This window comes from Lichenostomus cassidix, chromosome 4 (genome assembly GCF_008360975.1).
Source record: "Lichenostomus cassidix isolate B80296 chromosome 4, HeHo_3.0, whole genome shotgun sequence".
NCBI lineage: Eukaryota > Metazoa > Chordata > Aves > Passeriformes > Meliphagidae > Lichenostomus > Lichenostomus cassidix.
Genome location: NC_139484.1, coordinates 45,813,567 through 45,836,668, shown reverse-complemented (window position 1 = coordinate 45,836,668; position 23,102 = coordinate 45,813,567). Strand labels below are relative to the sequence as shown.

The 23,102-nt window shown below is 38.5% G+C and overlaps 1 protein-coding gene across 4 annotated transcripts in view; it reads left to right on the top strand.

The window, feature by feature from the left end:
- Nucleotides 1-23,102, top strand: part of SLAIN2 (SLAIN family member 2) — a 34,706-nt gene continuing 11,604 nt past the window's right edge. For 2 of the 4 annotated variants that reach the window (XM_085059014.1, XM_085059013.1), the window contains exons 1-6: nucleotides 126-484; nucleotides 9,940-10,088; nucleotides 14,908-15,072; nucleotides 16,499-16,660; nucleotides 17,951-18,310; nucleotides 20,427-20,564. In XM_085059014.1, the coding sequence (XP_084915140.1) occupies nucleotides 126-484; nucleotides 9,940-10,088; nucleotides 14,908-15,072; nucleotides 16,499-16,660; nucleotides 17,951-18,310; nucleotides 20,427-20,564 (1,333 nt within the window). Of the gene's footprint in view, nucleotides 485-9,939; nucleotides 10,089-14,907; nucleotides 15,073-16,498; nucleotides 16,661-17,950; nucleotides 18,311-20,426; nucleotides 20,565-22,303; nucleotides 22,363-23,102 lie in introns of all 4 variants that reach the window. The other 2 variants (XM_085059016.1, XM_085059015.1) reach the window with 2 other exon arrangements.

Genomic DNA, 23,102 nt, shown 5'->3' with positions numbered 1-23,102 from the left:
ACATGGCGGCGGATGTGCGTCCTGCGCCCCGCCCCGGCCCTGCCCCGCCGCCGGCCGCCCGGCCGCGTAGACGGGGCGGCACGGCCGCTTCTCCCCGCGCAGCCGCCGCTCTGCCGGCGGCCGCCATGGAGGACGTCGGCTCGGGCGTGAACGCGGACGCGGAGGTGCGGAAGCTTCAGGAGCTGGTGAAGAAGCTAGAGAAGCAGAACGAACAGCTCCGCAGCCGCCACGGCGCCCTGCCCGGCGGCCCCGTCAGCCCCAAGCGCCTGCCGAGCGTCGGGCCCTCCTCGCCGCCCCCCGCCGCCTCCCCGTCGCCCGACGGCCGCTGCCTCAGCCCCAGGGCCGCCGCCCGGCGCTCGATCCCCGAGGAGCCCGGCGGCGGCGATGGGGGCGGCGGCGGCAATGGCCTCCTGGACGAGGCGGCGGTGCTCAGGCCGGAGGAGCTGGAGCGGCTGGCCGGCTGCGATGAGGACGAGACCGGCTGGTGAGGAGGCGGCCGGGGTGGGGATGGGGCGGGGGCGGGCTGTGAGGAGGCGGGCAGGGCTCCGTTCCCCCTGCCCCCGCCGTGCCCGGGAGAAGGGGCTGTTTCCAGGGGCGTGCTTGATGTCGGAGGGGTCTTGGGGGCTTTGTGTGCGGAGGCAGCTTCGCCCTCTGGGCTGGGTAAGGAGCTTAATGAGCTCCGCGAGATGTACCGAAGCCTGCCGGGGAAGGGTGTTTGGCTTTGTGCACACGCCATCGCGGCTCCCGGGAGGCCCGCGGCTGTGCGCGGCTGTTGGGCCGCGGTGGGAGCGTTACCTCGGGCACTCGGACACCGAGCTGCTCCGCTGGTGCCGCACATTCACCCGGCAGTGCTTCTGCGAGTTCGTGAGGTGGGGAGGCGTGGAGAAACTTGTGGGAGATTTCTAGGGTAGTTCAGAATTAGCCCACAGGTGCTGTTGGACTTCAGACACGCATCAGCCATATTTTCTTTCAGTTGTGAAGACAGCAAATGTAACCCTTTTTCTTCTCATAAACGTGTTGCCCTTAGGTGTTCTAATTTATTGCTAATGTAGGATCACAGTTTGCCGTAGGTGGTTCCTCGCTCTAAATGGACTGCTTCCCCTGGTGCTCCAGCAGGAACAGCTGCTGGTGGCTTGTTCGCCCTGTCATTATTACACTTCGCTGAGCTTGCACGGAGAATCAAGAAGACTTGCTCTGTCCAAACATCACGCTGTCTCCAGCTGTCGTTTTGAAGTTTCCTGTGACAGTTGTTGAGGAGCAGCCTTAGAGCTGCAGGAGAAATAGTGGGGAGAAGCACTGTGTCAACACAGTGTCAACAGAGAAATGCAAAGGAAGCATGAAAGAGACAAAAAGTGTAACACAAACTGACTTGCAGCAGAACTGGTTGTAGGTTCATCTACAAAGGTGTTTGGAAGCAAACATGCACACAAATTTAAAAAACAAACAAACAAAAATGTCTTTCAGAGTTGGAAACGCCTTTAAAATTGCTGGAAGGATTCCATGCATGAGCAATGTTTTAGTTGCTCAGGGAGGAGACAGTGTGTGCACTTCCTTGGAGAAGTCATTTGCCTGACATTCAGCCTGATCCACTGGAGAAGTATGAGAGCATAAGTTTATTCTCATCCAACACTAAATTAACACAAGGCATCATCTCCCAGAAGATGAGTCTGTGCAAGGCAGCTACTCTTATTTCTCACTATGTGCTTTATAATCTACTGGCTTATAGCCCTTGATGGAAATAAAATATGGTAAATTTGCACAGCAAGTTTGGAGTGGGATGGCCAGATTTGTAAATGTCACAAATTCTAGTGACAATAGATGTTACTGGTTTATATATTAATCCTAAATCATAGGCAACATCGTGGGTCTCTTAAGTGCTAGTTAGTGTCCCGACAGCGCATATGGTGACGCTGGTGGCATAAGTGCTGTGTTTTTGTTGATGCAGTTCTGGGCACTCATGGGGCAGCTGCATGGTTCACTGAGCACTGCCCTTGCTCGTGTCCAGTGTTTGGCTGCCAGTTACTGTGGCACTGTCATGTTTCTGTGCAAGTTCTAGTCCTCAAAAGACAACAAAACTTACCGGCAGTCTTTTGCACATCTTCATCCATTTACAAATACGTTGGCAACTATAATGCTAAAATGTTTTAGTAACTAATTTTCAGTCTCAGACATGGGACACTGACTCAGACACAAATGCATAAAACAAAAAGAGCAATTGTAAAAATTTACTTACTGTCATACATGTAAAAATATGAATATATAATTTTTAAAAATAGTGTTTTCCTGCTGTAGTTTATTATGCAGTTAATGATAAACGTAGCTTGGCCAGACTGATGATTTTTTTTGTTCCAAAGTATTTAATAGAAATGGAAATCAGGGTCCTGGAATTTTTAAACACCTTTTAATTCAACTGCTGAGACACTGAATAGTCCTACCCCTTTATTTTTTCCTTATGAAGGTAGGATGACTTTATGCATTTGATTATTGGAGGTAATTGTTCTTAATGAAGTTTGAAATTTTCAGAGGGCTAGTGGAGAAATCAAAAAGAAACAAGCCTGTGAATATAGGAGGGGTTGATGTGAATAAGTGGATTTCTCTTAAACTGTTTCATAAAGATCCTGCTCCTAAGGCCTTGGTTATGCAAGGTCACTCAGAAAGTAATTGAGTCAACTGAAAGGCTGAATGTACTCAATGAAATTAAAGCCTCATATGAACTCTTCGAGGTTCAAATGGATTTGGATCACTACTGCTTAACCCAAAATCCTGTTTAAAATATGGGATTATACACTATAAAAATCAAAGACCACTTACCAGCTGAGGAAACCTCTTGTGGAAACAAACTAAATTTAAATTGTTGTTTGTTCATAAAAAATTGATTCATCTTGCCTGCTTTGCTTGTCTACATGGAGAAGTTTAGATTTGTCTTTTGATTTCAGAACGACCTTGCCATGGGCAGTTATAGATGATAAAGGGTGCTGATTATCACTGTTCTTTTCTGTATTTTGTATAATACAGACGTTTTCATACCACATTATGAAATTGCCTGCAGCCTTGTCATGGCAAAATAAATAGTTTTTTAACTGTTAAAATAACATTGTTTTACATTTAATGTTCACATCAGATTAGTGGCTGTGAATTTAAGACAGAACACTTCACATTGTTATTGAAATTGATACTGGAATGTGACTTTTTTAAGTCTACATTGTAGCATTGATCAGTTCATTTTTCGCTTTTAATTCTTTAAATGCATTTAGGTAAGTATACAGAAGAGAAGTGTAAACTGAAAAAGGAGAAGATACAACTATCGAACAAGCAAAGGAACTTTGGCACTGCTGTTTTAATAGCAGCATTACCAATTAAAACAGCATTACAGTATTAGTGAACTTTGGGATTGTTTATATTTTTGCTTGATTATTTTCCTTCTCTGGGGTTAGTTAAATCCAGATATGCTTTAAGTTTTAAACATTTTAGCATGAGTCAATCTTCAAATTATGTGGTAAATTATTATAAATATTTCAGTAATTTTAGATTGAGTTTCTTGTCCATATGCTTCTGAATACGGTTTAATGTGCTGAAACTTCCTTCCTGATCGGGTACTGAAGGTTGCAGATGGGCACATCTGTACTTGCACACTGTACTGAGCTCTGCACAGTCCCATGGAGACTTTGCTTTATGCCTGCAGATGATTTCCTCAAGTTATCAGTAACTTTTGTAATCTGTTCTGTGGGTGTCCTATTTAGCTGTTCTTGAACCAGATTGGTTCAAATTTAATTTTTTCAGATTTCAATCTGAACGGGTCTTTTCTTACTAATTAATTAAAAAGACAAAAGGGCAGAAGGGGGACCAGAATGGAGAAATCTTCAGAGAAGTGGTGTGCACCTCCTTGCCTGACTTGCTAGGTTGGGTGTGGATGTGCAGCATGTTGGAGACATCTGGATAAGAGTGTGCAGGGTGCCTTGCTATGCTGCTTTTATAAAGAGAGCTGTCTTGAGTTTATTGCAAGATAAGGGGGCAATTACTGTAGATTAGTTAATGTCCTGTGAATCTACTATAACTTCCTTTGTGGTAACTTGTTACATGGTCACTCACCTAAGCTTTCTGAGAAGTTTTCTTTTAAATGTGAGCAAAACATGCAGTGCTTTTCTTCAAAATTTATTTGCAGCATCTGCGTCAAAGAGTATGGAGCTTGCTGTGTATCTATTTTGCACATGTAATTGCTCAATGAACTTCAGAACAGTTGTGTCCTCTTTAAATGACAGTGCTATAAAAGCCAGCCTAGCACTTACCCATGTTTTCATGTCAGCATAAAGTCTCCTTGGTAGGGTTAAAATAGCTGACAGTTGATTGACCCCGTTTACAAACAAAAGGCAGTTATTGTGTATTCAAATTAGTGGTGGGGTTTTTATACTAACTTATTAGTTCAAAGTAATAGTTTAGTGTTTTTTAAGACTTCAGATTGGTTGTGTATTGTGACTAGTTAAAAGGGAAGGCTCATAGTTTTACTATTAAACTCACTCTCATTCAGCAGCTATTTCTAATTTGCACCTGTTTATAATAGTGTAATTTTCCATTCTAGCCATCCATTATCGTTAGTTGGCTAAGGGCCTATTTGAGATAACATGGTTGTCATCTGTAATGATCGTCTTCCATCTCATATTACTTGATGTCCCTTGAACACTAACATTATTTTGGAATCCTGGTTTGCCATAGTGAGCTTGTAAAGTATAGCATGGTTATTTTAGGATATAGCTCCACCTGAATGAAATCCCATTGCTGTAATTACATTGCAGCATTTCCTGTTCAACTGCTAAGTTTCATTGTATTAATGTGGTTTAGACCCTTTGGAAGTCTGACAGGTTCTGATCAATTTCTGTTCCATGGTGTAAGTAAAAGAGAAATTGATGCTTTTCATTTTGTGGCATAAAATGTCAATTTGATTTAAAGTCGTTGGGTTTTAACCAAATTCAGATACTGTCTTCACAAACTAGGAAGATAATAGGAAAAGAAGTATGTAGAAAAACCAAGGATGATGGAAGTTGCCAGTTTTCTCAGCTAAAACAACTGGTTACATTAAAAAATACTCAGTTTGAGTATTGTCTTTGAGATATCCTTTTTTGTTGTGAAACAGATATTTGAGGACTGAGGAAGAACTATTTCCATTTCTAACTTCTTTTGTGATGATTATAGCTTTAAAACATGCTTGATATTCAGATAATAATGAAAGCTTTGATATGCATTTCCTTTACTATCTTAATGACATTCCTGAAACTTACTACGTAATCATGTCTTGTTTAGGCATGATTCACATTTCTACTACTTGTTGGTCTTGGTAGAGCTCTTAAGCATAGCCATTAAGTGGAATTTTGTTTTGGAACACATTTAGTAGGACACAGAACTTCTCAACTTCCCTTTCTTCAGTGTAAGTATCAACAATGCTATCTTAGAGCACATATACTCTAACAAATTTCTTACGAAAAGCTTCTCAGACAGTGGAGAGTTGTACAATTTGTGTGATAGTTCTAGGGAAGTTACATGGTGGTGTTTTTGATGGCCCATTTCTCATTCTGTGACATCCCTCTCAGACACCAGCATGTTCTTTCGGATGAGGAAATGAATAATGGCAGTAATTCCAGCAACTAGCCAGGATGCATCTAACTCTCTTTAATTGTTGGATAAAGAAAGCTAGTTGTGTTCCAAATTGCACTTTGCAACCTCTTGCATATTCTTAATTCTACTTAAAAAATGCATCATGTAGCTGAGATGTGCCACTTTAATATGAGGGTTTAATGAGACTGACAGAGCATTTTTGTACTATTCATATCCTGGAGTTTATATTCGTAGACTGGAATTTGCTGTAATTTGTGCATCTCAGAACTATCAGCATTCTGTGAAGTAGAGCTGAAAACTAATAATTACAGGCTAAGCCATGTGTATATCAGTTAGCTTCAGCTGTAGCATAGGAACTTCATGGGGTGGGTGGATGGGAAGACGGAAAGAGGAATTCTGTGGGCCATATATGTGCAGGGATGTCACTTAATTTTTTGATTGATTTTTCTTTTGCCCAGAGATGCTTTTCAGGTCTTCACCTGTCCATGCAAAGTCCATCTTAAATTTTAACTTAAGCTGGTTCAGGTAGGATTTCCTTAAACTTTCCTGTTGTTTTAAAAGAATTTCGATTGACACTGTTGTGTTCTAAATTAGCTGTTTCCAAGACTGTCCAGTATTATTGTCCCCTGATTTATGTATTTTCAGTAGCTTTTGATTGTACAATTTCCTTTGTGTATTTTAGGGGAATTTCTTGATAATCTGTCTTGGATTTCAGCTTTTTGTCCTCATCATGTCTTCAGGTTTTTCATCCTGCTTTTGCCTGCATCATGTTTTGTGTGCTCCCATTTAATTTCCTTTATTGTACCTACCGGTTTTTGCGCAAAGCTAATGTAGCTAAAATAAACAAGCTCTAATTCCAAGGTCCTGCCACTTGCTGTTTTCTCTCTAATTCAGATTTGTGACTTCATGTTTGTCTGCATTTTGTCCCTCATTCTTATACTGAGCAGTGGAAGGCCTTTGATAGAAAATTTTGACTATTCCTTTTTTCCCCAGTTAGAATCTGGGCTTCTTGTTTCATGCCTGTGGGAACTACCCTCTTGTGTTTTAATGCACTGGGAGGTGTGCCTCAGGTGAGGTAATCTGTACGCAGATATTCCACTCTATTGCAGTGGTGTGTCCTCTTTCTTCAAAGCCTTTTCTGACTCAGCTGTGTCCCAGTGCAACATGCTGCAGCTTGCCCCATTTGGCTGACATCATATGTGCTTGTAGTCACAGCAGTCTTTCTGGAAAAGCTCTGCCCTTTTCTGTGCTGCATCTTCCTGCAACTAATCAGTAGAGCCCCTGGCTGCTTTCAGCCTCAGGTTGATGCTGCTGTGGCCTAGTTGACTAGTGAGAGCCAAAGGAAGGAAATATTAATGGCTGCAGCAGAGTCATGGTGTCTGGTCTCCTTAGTGTTGTTTCAAAATAGATCAAAGTTGCTGACTCCTTTTTATATACCATTTTCTTTTACTTGACCTTGTGTCAATGAGTTGTAGCGTCTTCACTCTGTTGTGGAGGGATTGGAGTATGTTTCTGGTGTGTTAACATTTGTAGTATGGGTGGCAACTGTATGTTGTCAGCTTCCTCAATCGTTTTTAACTTCCTGTTTTGAGAGAGTTGATTTATAGTGGTTAAAGATATATAGAGTTATTCTGGTAATCTTCAATCTTGAAGTTGCTGTGCAGCCAGTCAGTGATGTTGTATTGTTGTAGAACACATTGTCAGGTTCAAATGGGATTTCTTCTGGAAGGTTCTTCAGCTGCTAGGTCTTTTGGATCAAACAGTAGTTTGACAAAGAAGACCACTTAGCTGTGTGAAGTTACTTGTACATGCTTCATATCTCTGTTCTCTTTCCCTTCCTGCTGCTGGGGAGAGAGGAAGAGGTAGTAGAGGCGTCACTCTGATTCTTAGCCTTGCCCTTGGTCCTTTTGGTTTTTGTAAAATCCAAATTAGGCAAAGCAAGTAGAATTGCGTCATCTCAAAACTTGAGATCTGCTGTTCTTTGTCAGACAGGATATCAAGATCACTGCTTTATAATGAGACTTCATAATTGCATGATGTGCAAGAAACTGCTCTGAAAGAGTTGTTTCATCACTGCATTGGTGTATATGTGTGTCTTGTGAGGTAGTCGAGTTTCATGAAATACCTATGTTCTCAAGTTCTGCCTTTCCTTGAAGTCTCAGTTAGGAAGTAAAGGCTGATGGAGGAAAAAAGTTAACTGGAAAGAGGTGGGAGAATATGCAATATATATTTTGTTAGAAAGGGAGGTGGAAAAGATGGAGCTGTGTGAGCCTGGATTGCTTCAGTAAATAAACTACTTGTGAAACAGATGCATCAATTGAAAATTCCTGAAAATAATGTGTTGAAGCTTAACATACCAGGTGCAGCTGTGATTAGAACAATCTTTTAGGTTTGTTGAAGGTATCCCTTTTGTGTGTTTCTCAGAGAGGACACGCACTTTAATTTCATGCCTTTTATACTGGGTGCTACTGTAAACACTTCAAACGTGCATGGAACTTCTCAAACACAGCAAGGCGTGTCAGCTATCCAGAGAGCTAGCAGTGAGTCTGGCCTGTAGGGGACAAAAGTTGGCTTTGTTGCCTTTGACACTTCTTTGTATAGTATAAGCATAGCTTGGGACAGAAAAGAGTACAGGCAAATACTAAAAAGACAGTAAATTCAAAGTGTTAAGAGATAGTAATTGTTAAACATTGCTTTTAATGGTACGGAGATAGTCACAGTGTTTGCAGAAAGTGGCATTGTTGTTTACACAGAACTGTAAAAATTGAGTGATTCTTGTGCTTTTCAAGGATGTTCAGGGCTGTAAATGTATGATGGGCTTTTAGCTTTTCCTTTGGGCTGAGTGCCTGTGAAGATTGTAGGCACTTCTACAAAATCAGTTATGACGGATGGCATGATATTGGCCAGAGCATACACCCCTTGAACTACAGTAAGTGGCAGCGACTATTTGGATTGTTACAAACAGCTTCATTTTTGTTTTAAAATCTGGCAGCTAATAAATATTTTTTCTCCTGGATTTGCAAGCATAGTTTGCTATTTCGGTGTTAAAGGCAAGAGTGTTTTGCAGCTTGCTCTGAACAAAGATCAGTGTTTTGGGTGAGTGGTGGTTCTATAAACATGTTTCTTGGGAACCTTTTGTAAGAAGTGAACTTAATGGTAGTAATTATAAAAACATCTCTAAAAGTTATTATAACACAAAGAGAGTTAAAGTTCCCGAATTACAGAGGAGAGATGAGATAATCTTGTAGAGATGAAAGTTGCAGGAAATAACTTCTGTGTTGCTAATGTCATTGGCATAAAGGAAACAACTTTTGCTGTCTGTTTTGTGTAGAAGCATGTCTGATTAGACTGTCAGATGTTCCTAAGTTACTGTGTGGCATACAATCATATTCACTTGCAATATGAAGCCTGTCATTACTCCTCGAAAGAACGCTCGTTTAGCTGTTTCTGCACATGCATAAGCTCTGTTTAGAGTTGTACATCTTGCAATTGACTGTTGTCTTGCTGAACAACATTTCCAAGTTTGGTTCTAGTCCAACGTAAGGCTTATAGTTCCCTGTTTTGAGTGTGTGATTGGTAATGACTTTTCCTTTAATCTGTCCGTTGAGGGAGGAGACATTTCCAGCTTAATTTCTAGAGTCTTTCAACTGGACTACTACTTTCTTCAGTCATGGAATATTGCCATTAAAATAAATGAATGGAGATACTGACGAAGCTTCGGCATGTCTGGCAGAACAATATGATCTCACCGTTTCTCTCTACTCTCCTATGTGCATTATCTCTTTTTCCTTGTTTCTAATGCTTGACTATATAGCCCCTTAGGACAGAGATAGTCCCTTTGTTCTGTGTTCAAAGAGAACAAAAATATCAAGTGCTGGGATAGAAATTATAAATAAAAATAAATAGTGTTGTTCAAGGCTACTGAAACAGTAGTTTTGTTTTGTGTACTTCGGCACTGCTCCTTGGTTACTACGATGCTTATTGCATCCTTTGCTTAGGAAAGCAAGAGTTCTCTATTGCATAGTATTTAATTTCTGTCTTTCAGGTGAATCTGAAAAGATTAATCCTTATTTGTACATTTATGTGACATAGTGAAATTGTCTGTATACTTAATGTGTCTGAAGTCCTTGGGTAGCCATATGTTATCACTGTTACACTCTATCCAAAATAGTGAATTTTAGGGTCAAACCTGTGCTTTCTTTATCTTTTGGGATTGATCTACAGTGTAGATAGAGTATAAAAATAGAAATAGCATACTCTGTGGTATTTTGTTGCATGCCTGATCTTATGCTCATTTTGTCTGTCCTCATACATTTTTTTTCTCTTTTTCAGGTTATATACATCTCCAAAGAAGAAACTGAATCCCATGCAAAAGTATGTCAGTCCATTAGTTTGGTGCAGACAGGTATTGGATTACCCAAGTCCTGATGTTGAATGTGCTAAAAAGTCACTGATCCACAGGCTGGAACAAACAATGTCAGGTGAGTTCCTGCACACTAAAACCACTGGGTTGTATTTTTTTCTTCTGAAACAGCATCAGAATTAGCTGATGGTTGTGAGATAAGACATCTCTCAATTACTTGTGTCTAAAGCTTTCATTATGGTTTACAAACAGTAATTAATTCTACTCATTTTTTGGATTGGATGGATGAAATGAAAGAAGGCATTAGGTCATGAGTCACGATTTCAGAGTTTTTTAATACCTGCATAGTTTGGTCAGATGTTTTCCGAAAAAAAACCTGTCTTTTTAACTTGAAGGTCTTCTCACCTTTTTTTTTAAATAGGAGCCTGTAATCAGCTATCATAATTGATATGTGCCTGTCAATATGTTGGCATGGAATTTGGTTTTTTACTGGATTACCCATATTTTTCATCTAAGGAAATGGAGGCTTATGTTTTTGAATACTTTGGGGAGATGATGTTGATTTCTTTTCCTCCCATCCCTAGTAACTTAAGATCTAGTTATAGTCAGATTAAAAAAACACAGAGTTCATAATTCTTCCTTAATACGAATTGGTTGCTTATATTCAGAACTGGAGAATGTTTGACTCTGTGAGAATGAAAGTCTGTGTTCACCATCCTTCTATTATCTGCCTTTTGTATGACAAACCAGCAAAACGCTGAAGGTCTGATTAGAATTCTCTGTTCATCTATTTTCTTGCTTTATTTTAATTTCTTTGTTGGAGCCTATTTTTTTGTAAATTATGCTGAAACAACTTATTTTCTTGCTATTAATAGCGATTCTGTTCTTGTTTCATCTCTTTGTAGTTTGCTACTGCTACATGTTTAACTATTATCTTCAGCAATTAGCAGAATGGTTGGATTTGAGCTAAGAATGTATGAACACCCAGTTCCAGGAGTGTTTCCAACAGCCACCTCCTTTCCATGGTTATACGTAAACTTTGTGCTGAGTTTATTTGATTGTAACTTTTCCCTGTCCTTGTACTGTTTTGTGGAGCACTTCAGTCTTTATTTTGGTTTGTACTGAAATTGTTGTCAATAAAATTTGAATCCATTTTTTTTCTTACAAAAATTGTGGGTGTAGTGGTGAAAGTGCCTTCAGTATGAGCTACCTTTGATCTTTCCCTATTTCTTGTGCCTTTCTATGCTGCCTGGACAAATGTCTATTAAAAATTTTCTTGAACAGTTATCATCATATATGGCTTGGTACAGGGAAAGACTGAGATTCTAAACAACAACAAGCACTAAGATCAAAGGGGTTTATTATGAATGATGATACAGGCTTGGGAATCTGAATACTACTATTTAAGACTGAATAGAAGTTAATTGCACTAATTCTGTTTGTGGTTTAGATTCTTTCAGAACTGAGTAGAAGTCTTCCAGAAGTACCACAAATTCTGTTACCTTAAGGGTATCTTTAAAAATTCATAGCTGAAGCAGAATAGCAGGAAACTTCCTTATGAAATGGACACATTTGAAAGTTTTATCATTCAAACAATGTGTTTAGGTAACTTTACCTTTTTTTTTTTCCCTTAGACCTGAGAACCTGCTTCTGGCAGTTATACTTGCAATACCTCAACTCATCTATAGTACTAATAGACGGAAATACTAATGGTAGAAAAGATGGGCACATGCTTGGAGCAGATTGCATGTAAAAACAAATTTTTAACAAAATAGAAAATTGTCCTTTAGAGCAACCAGCCTCCCTTACAAACACAGGGTGGCAGGGAGCTCCGCTGAAGAAGACAAGTGGTGTTTCTTGTAATGTGTTTCCTACTCCACAACTTCAGGAGTATCTTGTGACTTGCATTTGTACCTCATGGACTCGTCACTTAACCTGTTAGTAGCCACTGGTTCAGTTCATTGATTCCCGTTCCAGTCTCCATGAATGGGGCTTTTCACACTTCCGTAACTTTCTTTCCTCAGTCCTTGCTGATGCTTCTTCTGTGTGGATTCTTTTCATGTTGTTAGTTCTTGTTGTTACGTGTTTCTAATCAAATACCTTTTTCCTCTTCTTCAGTCTCAAATGCACTCTTGTATTTCACATTTTCTTCTTCCATCATATTTTCTATTGCAAGATAATAAAGAGCTGAAGAGCAGCTCTCAGCTCCATGCTACTGTGAACAGTTACTGATGCGTAGTGCCCTGTCAGTAGCTAGTTCAGATTTACAATTGCAGAGCAAGTCCTGCTGAGTGTTGGAAGTGTGTTCAGACTAGAGGGAACCTTAGGTATAATCTGCACTGAAATTTTCCTATTTTCTACAGCAAAAGAGATTCATGACCATTTCAACAAAATGATAACTAAAAGGAATTAGATGCTGCACACTGTTTCTGAATGTTATTAAAGAAAATTTACATTAAAATAAAATTGGCGTTCATCGACCCACCCCTCTGTTGTTTTGAAAGCTAATGTGTAATCTTTTGTAAGCTAGTGTTTCATCTAATATTAGAATCATTTTAATGTTAAAATGAGTTATCTGTTTTGCTGATTTGTCCGACAATTCTTATAAAGACCATATATCTTTTTGTAAAAATAACGTCTTCCTGAGTTACAGAAGTCCCTGTTGAAAAACCTTTAGGAATTCTGGTTCAGAAAAATGGTTTGAATCCAGCTTTTTTTTCTCTGGGAAAGTGTACAGTGCTGAAGAAGGTTCACATTAGCTGGGATGAAGACTACATATCAAGTCTCACCAAGTACCAGAGCAAACTTTTTATATGTAGCAAAAGCATACTTAGTTTCATCTAAAAAAAATTTATGTATGATCAAATACTTTGTATCATTATGTGTACAAAGAGCCTGTTTTGAAGGCTATACAGTAGTACAATTGTTTTCTGATTTGTGGTTTGTATTTTAAAATACTTCTCTGTGTAATAAATACCAAAGAAAGAATGGTTGTGTAGACTTACATTTTAGGGATTTTAATGACATTTTCGGCAAGAGATGAAAAGTAAATTTTTTCTGGTGTGAGAACAAAGGTTCAATTGGAATAGATGCTTTGGGGTTTCTTTGTGAATGCCAGAAGAAATTGATATCAAAGGCCTCATCATAATCACCCAGAACAGAGTGACTTGTAATTGCTGGATTTGTTTACTTGTAATAAAATGCAGATTTCCCTTTTGACACTCAAAATCAACTGAAGATACCTCATGAATACTTGCTAGAATTTAGTGAATTCACTAATTTCTGAAATTAACATGTATTGTTTAAGACTTGCAGTGAAAGCTGAAATATAAACCTTCCATCCTTCATCCATAACAGTCTTTTCACTTCAGCTAAAACACTGGTAATATTAACTGGTTTTGAAAGGATCTTTACACAAGATGCAATTAGGAATTTGCTGCAAAGTCAGCTTTAATGTCTGCTGCTTTTGCCTCTGTGCTACATTCTGCCATTGGCTAGATTGGATGATACGTTTTTTTGGAGGGCATTCCTGAAAACTGATTAAGTGATGCAATCAGTCAAAATGCTCTTTTTTTAAAATTTGAATCTGTTTTAGTAGGCCAGATAAGAGTGCAGCCCCACCATTGTTTGTGCTGGACAACTGAGGATGTAGTGACCAAGAGGGGGTGGGAGGAGAAGCTGAAGCTTTGCTGGGCTTTGCTTCTGAAAACAGCATTTTAGGCAACTGTAGTGTCTTGGCTTCTAATGTCAAAGCAACAGTGATTTTTAGTAAAGAAATTTGGGTTCAATTCCTTTTTTTTCCCCTGTCCACTACTATCAGTAGCTTAATTCTTAGTGCACTCACTGAAGCCCTTTTTCACTAAGAGAAATGTCCCACAATATTTTCGAGGAGCTTACTTTCTGCAGCTGGGTGAGCTGCAGCTAAATCTAATCTAGATTTACATACCATCAAGTTGGGATTTCTAGCTTTTTCAGCTTAACATTTTGCAGTTTAATTTGTTCTTTTATACACTTCTGTAAAATATACTTTCAGCAGTGAAGGAACTGATTTTCAGCAAAAGTGTGTAAATTTCCTTTGGATCCCATTACCCCTGTTGAAATTCCGTTTTCTGTTATATTAAAAATACCAGGTTTTGAGCACAAGAGTCAAGTAACTAAACAAAGCACCTGACAAACAGTGGAATTGCAGTATCATACTGTTCACCGCTGTTAATATTCACCAGTGTTTAAAATCCATCTGAAAATACTTCAGCCTTGAAACATTTACAGTAAATGGCAGAGGAAAGTACCCAGTTTAGATCTTACATTGCATGTGAGGTTGAAGCCTATGGACAAAAAAATCACCAGTCTTTAGAACAGAAGGTTAACAGGAGGAAGTAATCTTTACAGTCAATTTGCATTAATCTAGTATGTTCATTGTTACCCAGAAATACAAACAGAAGTATTTGCCTTACTTAATGGTTTTTCATTTTAGGATATGCTTAGGGAAATTTCGTAGGTGGTCTTGCTTAGTTGTGTGGTGCCAGTCTTGGGACACAATAACTGATCTAGACAGGTCTGAGAGTTCTGGAGAAAGTGACTTTGTAGTGTGCTCTGGTTTATATGCAATTGTGCATAGGATGTATGTTAGTGTAACTGAGCTGCTACTGTCCTCCTGCTTCCCAGCACCTACACTGGACATCTCGAAGACATTGGTTGTAGTGATCTTAGATGTGACTAATACAAGGAAAATACTTGGCACTATCTTGTCTTCTCCCACTCTTCACATTATGGTTATATCTAGGGGTGAAGAAAGCAGTTGAAAAACTTCTGGTGACTGAAGTTTTCTACTTTAACTGCATAGTAATTAAATCACACCGAAGACATGCTATAGTATTGTATTTGTTTTTTATCAATTCATTCAGTATAATTAATCACTTTTCCCCTCTTTCCTACAGCTCTCAAGAGACAGAGTTTGTACAGCAGCCCTTACAGTGCGGTCAGTTACGCAAGCTCCTATAGTCCAAATACTGGTAGCCCCTACAGCAGTGGTTTCAACTCTCCCTCCTCAACACCAGTGAAATCTGCTTTAGTGAAACAGCTCATACCTCCTGGTACCTCAGGTAAGTCAGTCTGTGTTTGGTCTTTCCCTTTCTTCCTCCCTTTCACAAACGTGCTCAGATAGACACCATTTGCATCGAGCTAGAGTGAGAAAGACTCCAGAACTTTTCAGTCCTTTGTAGGATGTGTGCATCATGCAGTATTTAAGCTTTCTAGGAAAGGCTTTTTTACGTACTTACTGACATGAGATACATGTAAAATGTTTTCTTTGGGTGTCCATGTCTCAGAAATCACTGATATATATTAGCAGCTAAACCAAAGCACATAGAGCTTGTTCTGGGGAGTTCCAAGGTATGTAAGTGGCTTCTAGAATTGGTGTTGTAATTGACAGGGGTGTAACTTCCATCGTTCGTGTTCAGAGGTGAGGGGCTGGTAGTTGTGAAGTCTTTGCAATTATCCTGTTTACTAAATGAAACATTTGGTATGCAATGTATCCATCAATACCTCTGAGATATGAACAATATAATGTAAGGAGACAGCATGCATATTAATTGAGCATTCCATGTGAGTTTGCTGCCATCAGTGTAAACATTAACTTCTGGTGATGTTTTCTACTTTTATTCTGCACTGTAGGCACTTCTTTCACATGAGAAAAACTGATGCCTGGAACATATCTCTACACAGAAGTCAGACTGTTGGCTTATTGTATGTACTTAAAGTTAGCTTGCAGGGAAGGTGAAGAAACATTGCATTGACAACCCAGCTGTCACTAGTTCACTGTGGACTTTTATAGAAGTCTTTCACTGCACCAGAACCATTACCCAGTTTTTGTATTAATCTCTGTAGCTCTGCTCTGCATTGTGTGCCACTATGGCATATCTGCCTGGGGGACAGAGATGTAACAGGCAATGGGGTGTCAGCCAGAAGGCAGCAAACAGGAAGAGCTTTCCTTGTTAGAGTTTCCATGTTACAGTTTAGCAAAGGTGTGTATGTGGAACAGGTAGTATTTTCAGATATAGTGTATTTTAACCATTCCAAAGGGAATCAATATTCACTAGATCAGCAAGTCCTTACAATTAAGAAAGATATAATCAAACTTATGTTTTACAAGGTAGTATAAAGAGATGAGAATGAAAGCACAAATGGAACCAGATATGCAGTTGCTTTTTTTTGTAGAGCTCTGTAAACTTTGTAGCAGTTGAAACATGGTATGATAGACCAAATTATATGCCACTAATCTGTTAGGACACTATTGCAATGATTTTATAAAGTTGTCCATTTTTAGAAGGTAATGGCTAAGCTCTGCTTTTGTAAGTTACATTTTCAGCCTAGGTTTCTAATCAAATGTTTCAAATGGTCTGTCAGATCAATGTCTCAGTAGCAGTCTCTTCAGATTGGTGTGTCTTTCACTAGGAAACAAAATGCAGCTTGCCTCTTACTGCTTTTTTTTTTAATAACAATTCCTGTTACTTTATTTTCTTTCCATAGGTCATCTTAAAATTTCAGGAGATAGAAATCCTCCTCTAAGTCCACAGTCCTCGCTGGACAGTGAATTAAGTGCATCAGAGATGGATGAAGACTCTATTGGGTCTAATTACAAGCTAAATGATGTTACAGATGTGCAAATTTTAGCACGAATGCAGGAAGAAAGTAAGTGGTTTTTTTTCCTGAAATCAAAGTGGAGCTGTTGGAGATGTTGGTTGGGTTTTTTTTTTTTAATAACTGCAGTAACACTTGCTTAGCAGGAATGGAAAAAGGGTGTAGATTCTACTATGGATGTACAAATGTAGTTCATCCAAGAAAGCTGGTTAAGGACTTCAGCCTCCAGGTTAAGGAAGGGAAGTTGCTGTGCAACTTCAGGAACAATTGACCAAAAAATGCTGTAGAGTATGAATTTATAAGAGAGTATTTGCTAAAAGGATGGTCATTAGAATGGACTACTGCCTACCACCATTCTTCTCAGGAGATAGGTGCCTTCCTGATACAACCCAGTGTTGTTGACATCAGTGCTTAAACCACTTTACTTTAAATACACTTAATATAATTTAAATGTCCAAAATGTAAATCAGTATGGCAAAGAATAGTCAAGAGAACCACATGTATATATGTTTCTCTTTCATTATAGCTTTAGTTAGGACTGTCTTTTTGTCCCTCTGAATTTGCAGACAGTGATAATAATTTGAGCTGTCTGACTAGGTGGCCTCCACACTATTTTATTGTTCATCCTTATCAGTGAAAAAAACCCAAAACCAAATGTCCAATAAATGTACCTTTAAATAAATTATATACATGTATTACTCTAATATATTATATTCACAAAAATACACTATATATATATTATATACACAAAAATACACAAGTATATACAAAATTATAATTTTAGAAAGTATGCGATAAAGATGAGATTAATGCTGTTTTAAAAATATTAGTTGTTCAGAATTTTCTTCCTGTATGCCAATGAATTGGTTTGTGTGTCTCCAGGGGTGTGGGCGCCACACTTCAGAAACCACTGATCTAAAAATCTAAAAACTCTTGGAATAGCTTATCATGTTGCTTTTTTGGTTAGATTTACTAATACATCTCAAGAGACATTTTATTGTGGCTGCTCTAACTGTTATAGGATGTTACATGATACCAAAATTAGGGTGTAGCCTGTATTGCTAGTATCCAGCCTGGGAAAGGAGATGAACAAGTACACAACACACCTATACTGATGATTGCTGTACTAGGAAAAGGAATGAGCTCACCTACTTATTTCAAGTCATTATTAGCTGGTAGATAACTTTTTGGTATTAATCTGAATTCACTTAATGCCTTAAATAACAGGAGTTAAGGTGAGCCAGATCTGAGTTTCAGAACTGTGCAGCTGTTGTGTGCACATCTCTGGTTTGAACCATTTGTGGGCTGGAAGCAAGTAAACAACGTTCTTCTTGTTGCCAGGCCTCCGGCAAGAGTATGCTGCCACAGCTTCTCGGCGGAGTTCTGGCTCCTCTTGCAATTCTACCCGGCGAGGCACCTTCAGCGACCAGGAGCTTGATGCTCAGAGCTTAGAAGATGAGGAAGATGGCACACATCACACAGTGCACCCTGCTGTTAGCAGGTTCTCACCATCACCTCGCAGTTCTCCCTGGCCTTCACCAAAACAATCTCCCAGAAACTCACCTCGCTCCCGATCGCCTGCTCGAAGCATAGAGTACAGCAGAGTGTCACCACAGCCTATGATCAGCCGTTTACAGCAACCTCGTCTTTCGCTCCAAGGCCATCCTACAGACTTGCAAACTAGTAATGTCAAAAGTGAAGGTAAAAAACTGTCTGAAATTCATTACGCAAATAGTTGTGTAGTTTCTGTAAAGGAGTTTCATCAGTGTGCAGTCCTAAAACTACGTGCCTGTGTAACAACATGGTTAAATCTCTGAATTGCTGAAGAAAATGCAGAGCAAGCAAAACTTCAGTTCTGCTGTGGCACCCTTACATTCAGATGATTTGATAGGCTTACATTTATTTCAGATGTTATCCAGTTAATGAGTATAATTGAGTTTCATAGTGACCAAAGTCTATATTTGGCAGGCAAATGCACTAAAGTAAAGCAGGGAAACTATAATTTACTAGTAGAGTTAAGCCTTGCAGATGACAGAATAAAATGCAGAGGAAAGTAATAGTGGTCAGATAAGAGTAACGTGGTGATTTATGCATGTCTGCAGCCTGTGAAGCAGCTGAATGCTTTCTTCTGGTTGCACAGGACTCTAGAACGTTTTGATCATTAACATAGTCTTAAAAACATTAGTGCTTAACTCATACATTTGTTGGATATTTTAGATATCTCAAAGCTGTGAAAACTGCTGTGTAAAAAGAGCTTGCAGTAAATTCAATGCAATTATACTATATTGGCATGGAACAAAACAATATAATCCTAACACGATTTTCCTTCTTGAATGTACTTTTTCCTGGTAGCAATCTGGCAGAAGCTCCTTTTACTGGGATGAAATTTTGCAAGCATATTCCCATTTCAACAAACATATTTTTTATCTGGCAAGTAAGATCTTAAATTTAGAAAGAATATACATTTAGATATTAAGGATTGCCCTTACTAGTAATAGTGGTTGGGGAAATTTTAGGTGTCCAGGAAAATGTGCAACACAGAAGCTAATCAATTATATTATGACAATTGACAATTCCTTTCCCATTCATTTCTGGGGTTAAATGAAAGTCTGATTGCATGCTAGATGAGCTGCAATCAAAATATCCCAGGAAAGGTACCAAAAGCTAAGTATGCTACATACCAGAAGGATCAAAATAGAGTGTGCAATAATGTGTTTCTGAAACACTTCCAAGGAATTATCGTGCGGTGGTTTTTGTGCGGTTGAGTGTTGCTTGGGTATTCACAGTTGATACAGCAATAGCCAGAAAAAGTTGTTCAGGTTTTCTCCTTTGGTTTTGTTTTTGTTGTTGTTTTTGGGGGTTTGTTTGTTTATTTTATTTGTCTAGAATGGTTGGAGGGAAATTTGGTTGACAGGGTTCAACACTGTACACCTGCAGGGCAAAGCAATGCAAACTGCTGAGTGTAGAAAGTACTCTTGTAGGATTTTGCCAATGAAGACTTAGTTCTGTTTTCACCTTTAGTGTTTGTGCATGGTTAACATACTTCTTCCCTGCATCCCTCTGCAGAATCAGGTTGGCCACTCATCCTTTCAAGGCATCTGCAGTCTTCTGTCCAAAGTATGTCATAAACCCAGCTCTGCATGGGTTGGAGATAACACAGAATGTCATTAGACTTGAGAAATACTTAATGGCATCTTTCTGTATTCTGTGAACAGTGGTACAAATGTTAGAAGGCCCCTGAGGAATCAGTACTAGCTGAGTAGATAAGTCAAGTCATATGTGAAAGATGAAGCATAACTGGATACTTAATAATTTTGAATGCTGTGTATGAAGAGGTTCTTTCCAAGTGGGTGGCTATTATTTGTTGTAATAATGGACTGATATGGGACAAGGCAGTCCTCAAAATTTACTCAAACATCTATGTGTTTTTACTCTTCAGGCAAGCATTTAGCTATAAAAATAACTTCTGAGGTAAATAATTTGAAAACTGTGCCAAACTGTACATTAGGTTAGTCTGCTCAGTTTTCATAATAGTACAACAAAACCCAGAGAACCATAATCCAGGTATGTTTCAATTTCAAAACACAATATGCTTGACTTTTTTCACCATAGGTGAAAAATGTACATTCTTGCTTTTTTAGATGCATAAATATTTTGTGATAGATTTGAGAAGATTTAATGTAACAAAATACACTTTCAAATTGCACTGTAGTTTTATATGGCTAACATTTTGTTACTACGAGTAACAAAACAATTAGGGTTTTGCAACCTGGCCTTTATCCAACACGTTGTGGTATCTTTGGATTATTTCATACAGAGAAACTAAGGCGTAGTCTTCCAAACTTGTCCAGGACTTCTAACATCCAAGCTGAGTCTGTGAAAAACAGCAGAAGTGACTCAAACTTCCAAGTGCCAAATGGAGGAATACCTCGCATTCAACCTCAGGCCTCAGCCAGTAAGTACCTTTAGTGCTGTTTTGGTATAAATTTCAGAATTAAGTGATTGTACTCTGTCTTCCAGTCTCATGGCAAAGCAAAACATTGCATGCCATACTGGAGATGCTAATCTTGATTTTTAATCAGACCTTTGTGAATCTGTTTTTATGATACACAAAATACTCAAAAAAGGTCCAGTTTCTTATTAACGTGTCATTCATAGCTTCCTAAAAGTATATGTAGAAGTAATATGAGGAATATAAATAAAGTATTTGGGCATGTCAGAAACTGATTTCTTTCTAAGCTCTGAAAAAACATCTAGATAATGCTCATTGCTTTTTTTAAACTAGTAAAACCTGATCTGACAGTGTTCATTCTTTAAGTTAACCCTTGTTTGCCGTTTCCTTCTTTTTGGTTTTTTTTTTTTTTTTGCACATGGAAGTTATATATTCAATTGCCAGTTGTATTTACTGAAAGTGTCAGTTCCTTCCTAAAAAAGGTTTGAATGAACTTGTGTCTCATAAAACATACTAGCCCATTGCTGGACTACTGCTTGCTAGTTTGTCCAGAAGTTAACTGCTGAGAATGCTGTTATTCTCACAAATCTTTTGAAAATGGTGACCTTAAGGAAGCCAAAGCAAATGAAAATTAAATATTCAGTGTTTCTTTATATGTCAATATTGCCAGTTCCTATTGTTCAAATGTTTCCTGATCATTTTTTAAACAGGTTTCTGAATTTAATAACCTTGCGTGACATTTTCAAGGGAAGAACATATTATGAGTATTATTATGTGTAGAGCTTTGAACTATAAAAGTTCTATGATAAAAGTTCATCAGTAATCTAAATATTTGACAGGAAATGTAAAATAATGTTTGTGAATTTAACTAGGGGGTTTTTACCATTAGATCAATGAAGGCATAGTGGCATACCTAGTTGGTTTTCTTAAAACTTTCAAAACAGTGTGTTAAAGCTACCACATACAGTTAAATACAGAATAAGGAATACAGAATGTGCCAAAGACTACAAGATTTCTATCTTTGTACTGACTCAGAGCAGATGTAAGGGTTGTGTGCAGCATGTGATACTGTAGTCAGAGAAGTTAGTGTGACCTTACCATTGTTCATATAAGTTACTTCAGCATCCTTTCACCTTGGGCCTCTTCTTCCACCTTTTGCAAACACTCAGAAGGTGGCATTTCCAGCTGAAAGGACATTTGTGTGGTTCAAATGCACAACTGTTACCTGTTAGGCAGGCTTATCAAAGTATAAAGCAGACAGAGCAGTTGGACAGCAGGTCTGTCGCTGTGCTATTTCAGTGACAGGAAGAATTATCAAATTGACCTTAAAGAAAATGAAGGAAAAAGTATTTTTAGTAAAAGTCTCTACAGATTTTATTTGGTGCATTAGAATTGAGTGAGCTGGGAAGGGAAGAGCACAGAGAGCAGATTAGTTAGCTAGAAGGCTGTTTCCAGAATTAAAAATACATGGTTAAACTTTCTGGAAAGATCAGACAACAGAAGTCTCAGTATTCAATATTCAGTCAACTACGTCATTGCAGGAGCCAAAGTGATGTGATTGTGTTTATATTTCTTTTTCTCAATTTGTGGATGCATTAAGAATTACTAGGTAAATTTGCTTTTCTTTCATAGACTATTTCCCCAAATGTGAACCACTCTAGACCAACTTACATTTAAATGTAAGTTAAGTATCATAAATAAAGCCCAGATTTCTAGCTTTTACAGTTTCCCTGCTCTTACAGATGTTTGTCAGAGTCTTGCTATTGACAATCGTAAAACGGTTTGTGTGTGAAGTCAATGAGTAAGTATCTTTGCTTAGTCTGGATTAAAAAATTTCTGCAAAATTGTACATTGTATAAAAATTTCCAGAATTGTGTCCTTTTTATTGTATACTTTTTGTTTTATTGGTTTCATATTTTGTCACTTTGCACAAAGCACTTTTAAATTGCAGCAAATTTTTGTTTTCCCTTGGCAATGATTCTGGGTCTTGGGATTTGAAGCTTCCTCATACACCTGCTAGTTTTGCATGAGCTTACCTTTGCAAGGATGCTGCTTGCCACCCGAGGTCACTACTTTGCTCCTTGTCAAAGATTTGCGGTTCATAATTTACTTGCACATTTGCTGTGGCTGCAATACCAAACTTGCTATGGTTGCTGGCATTCAAAAATGAGCTAGGAATCCAGTAAGTTTCTGAAAAGACAATTCCTCTTACAGTTTTATAGCCAAATTTTAAATGCTCGCTTAGAGAAGAAAAGGAAGACACGTATGATGTGTTTAGAGGTACAGCTGTAAAACATGAAAACATTGGCATTTTAACTTCTAGCTGCAATGTGGTGGACAATGCAAATTATTTTTTAATAGAGACTGGTTTATTAAATGGCAGTTGTAGCAATTAGAATCTTCATGTACATCTGATTCTCCACGCCATTCTGCAGAAACTACTTTTTTAATATGAAAGCTAGTAAATATTTCACTTTAAAACACTGGAAGATATGGTAATATGGTGTTCCCCAAGGAATAGGTATTATCTTAAGTGTTAAT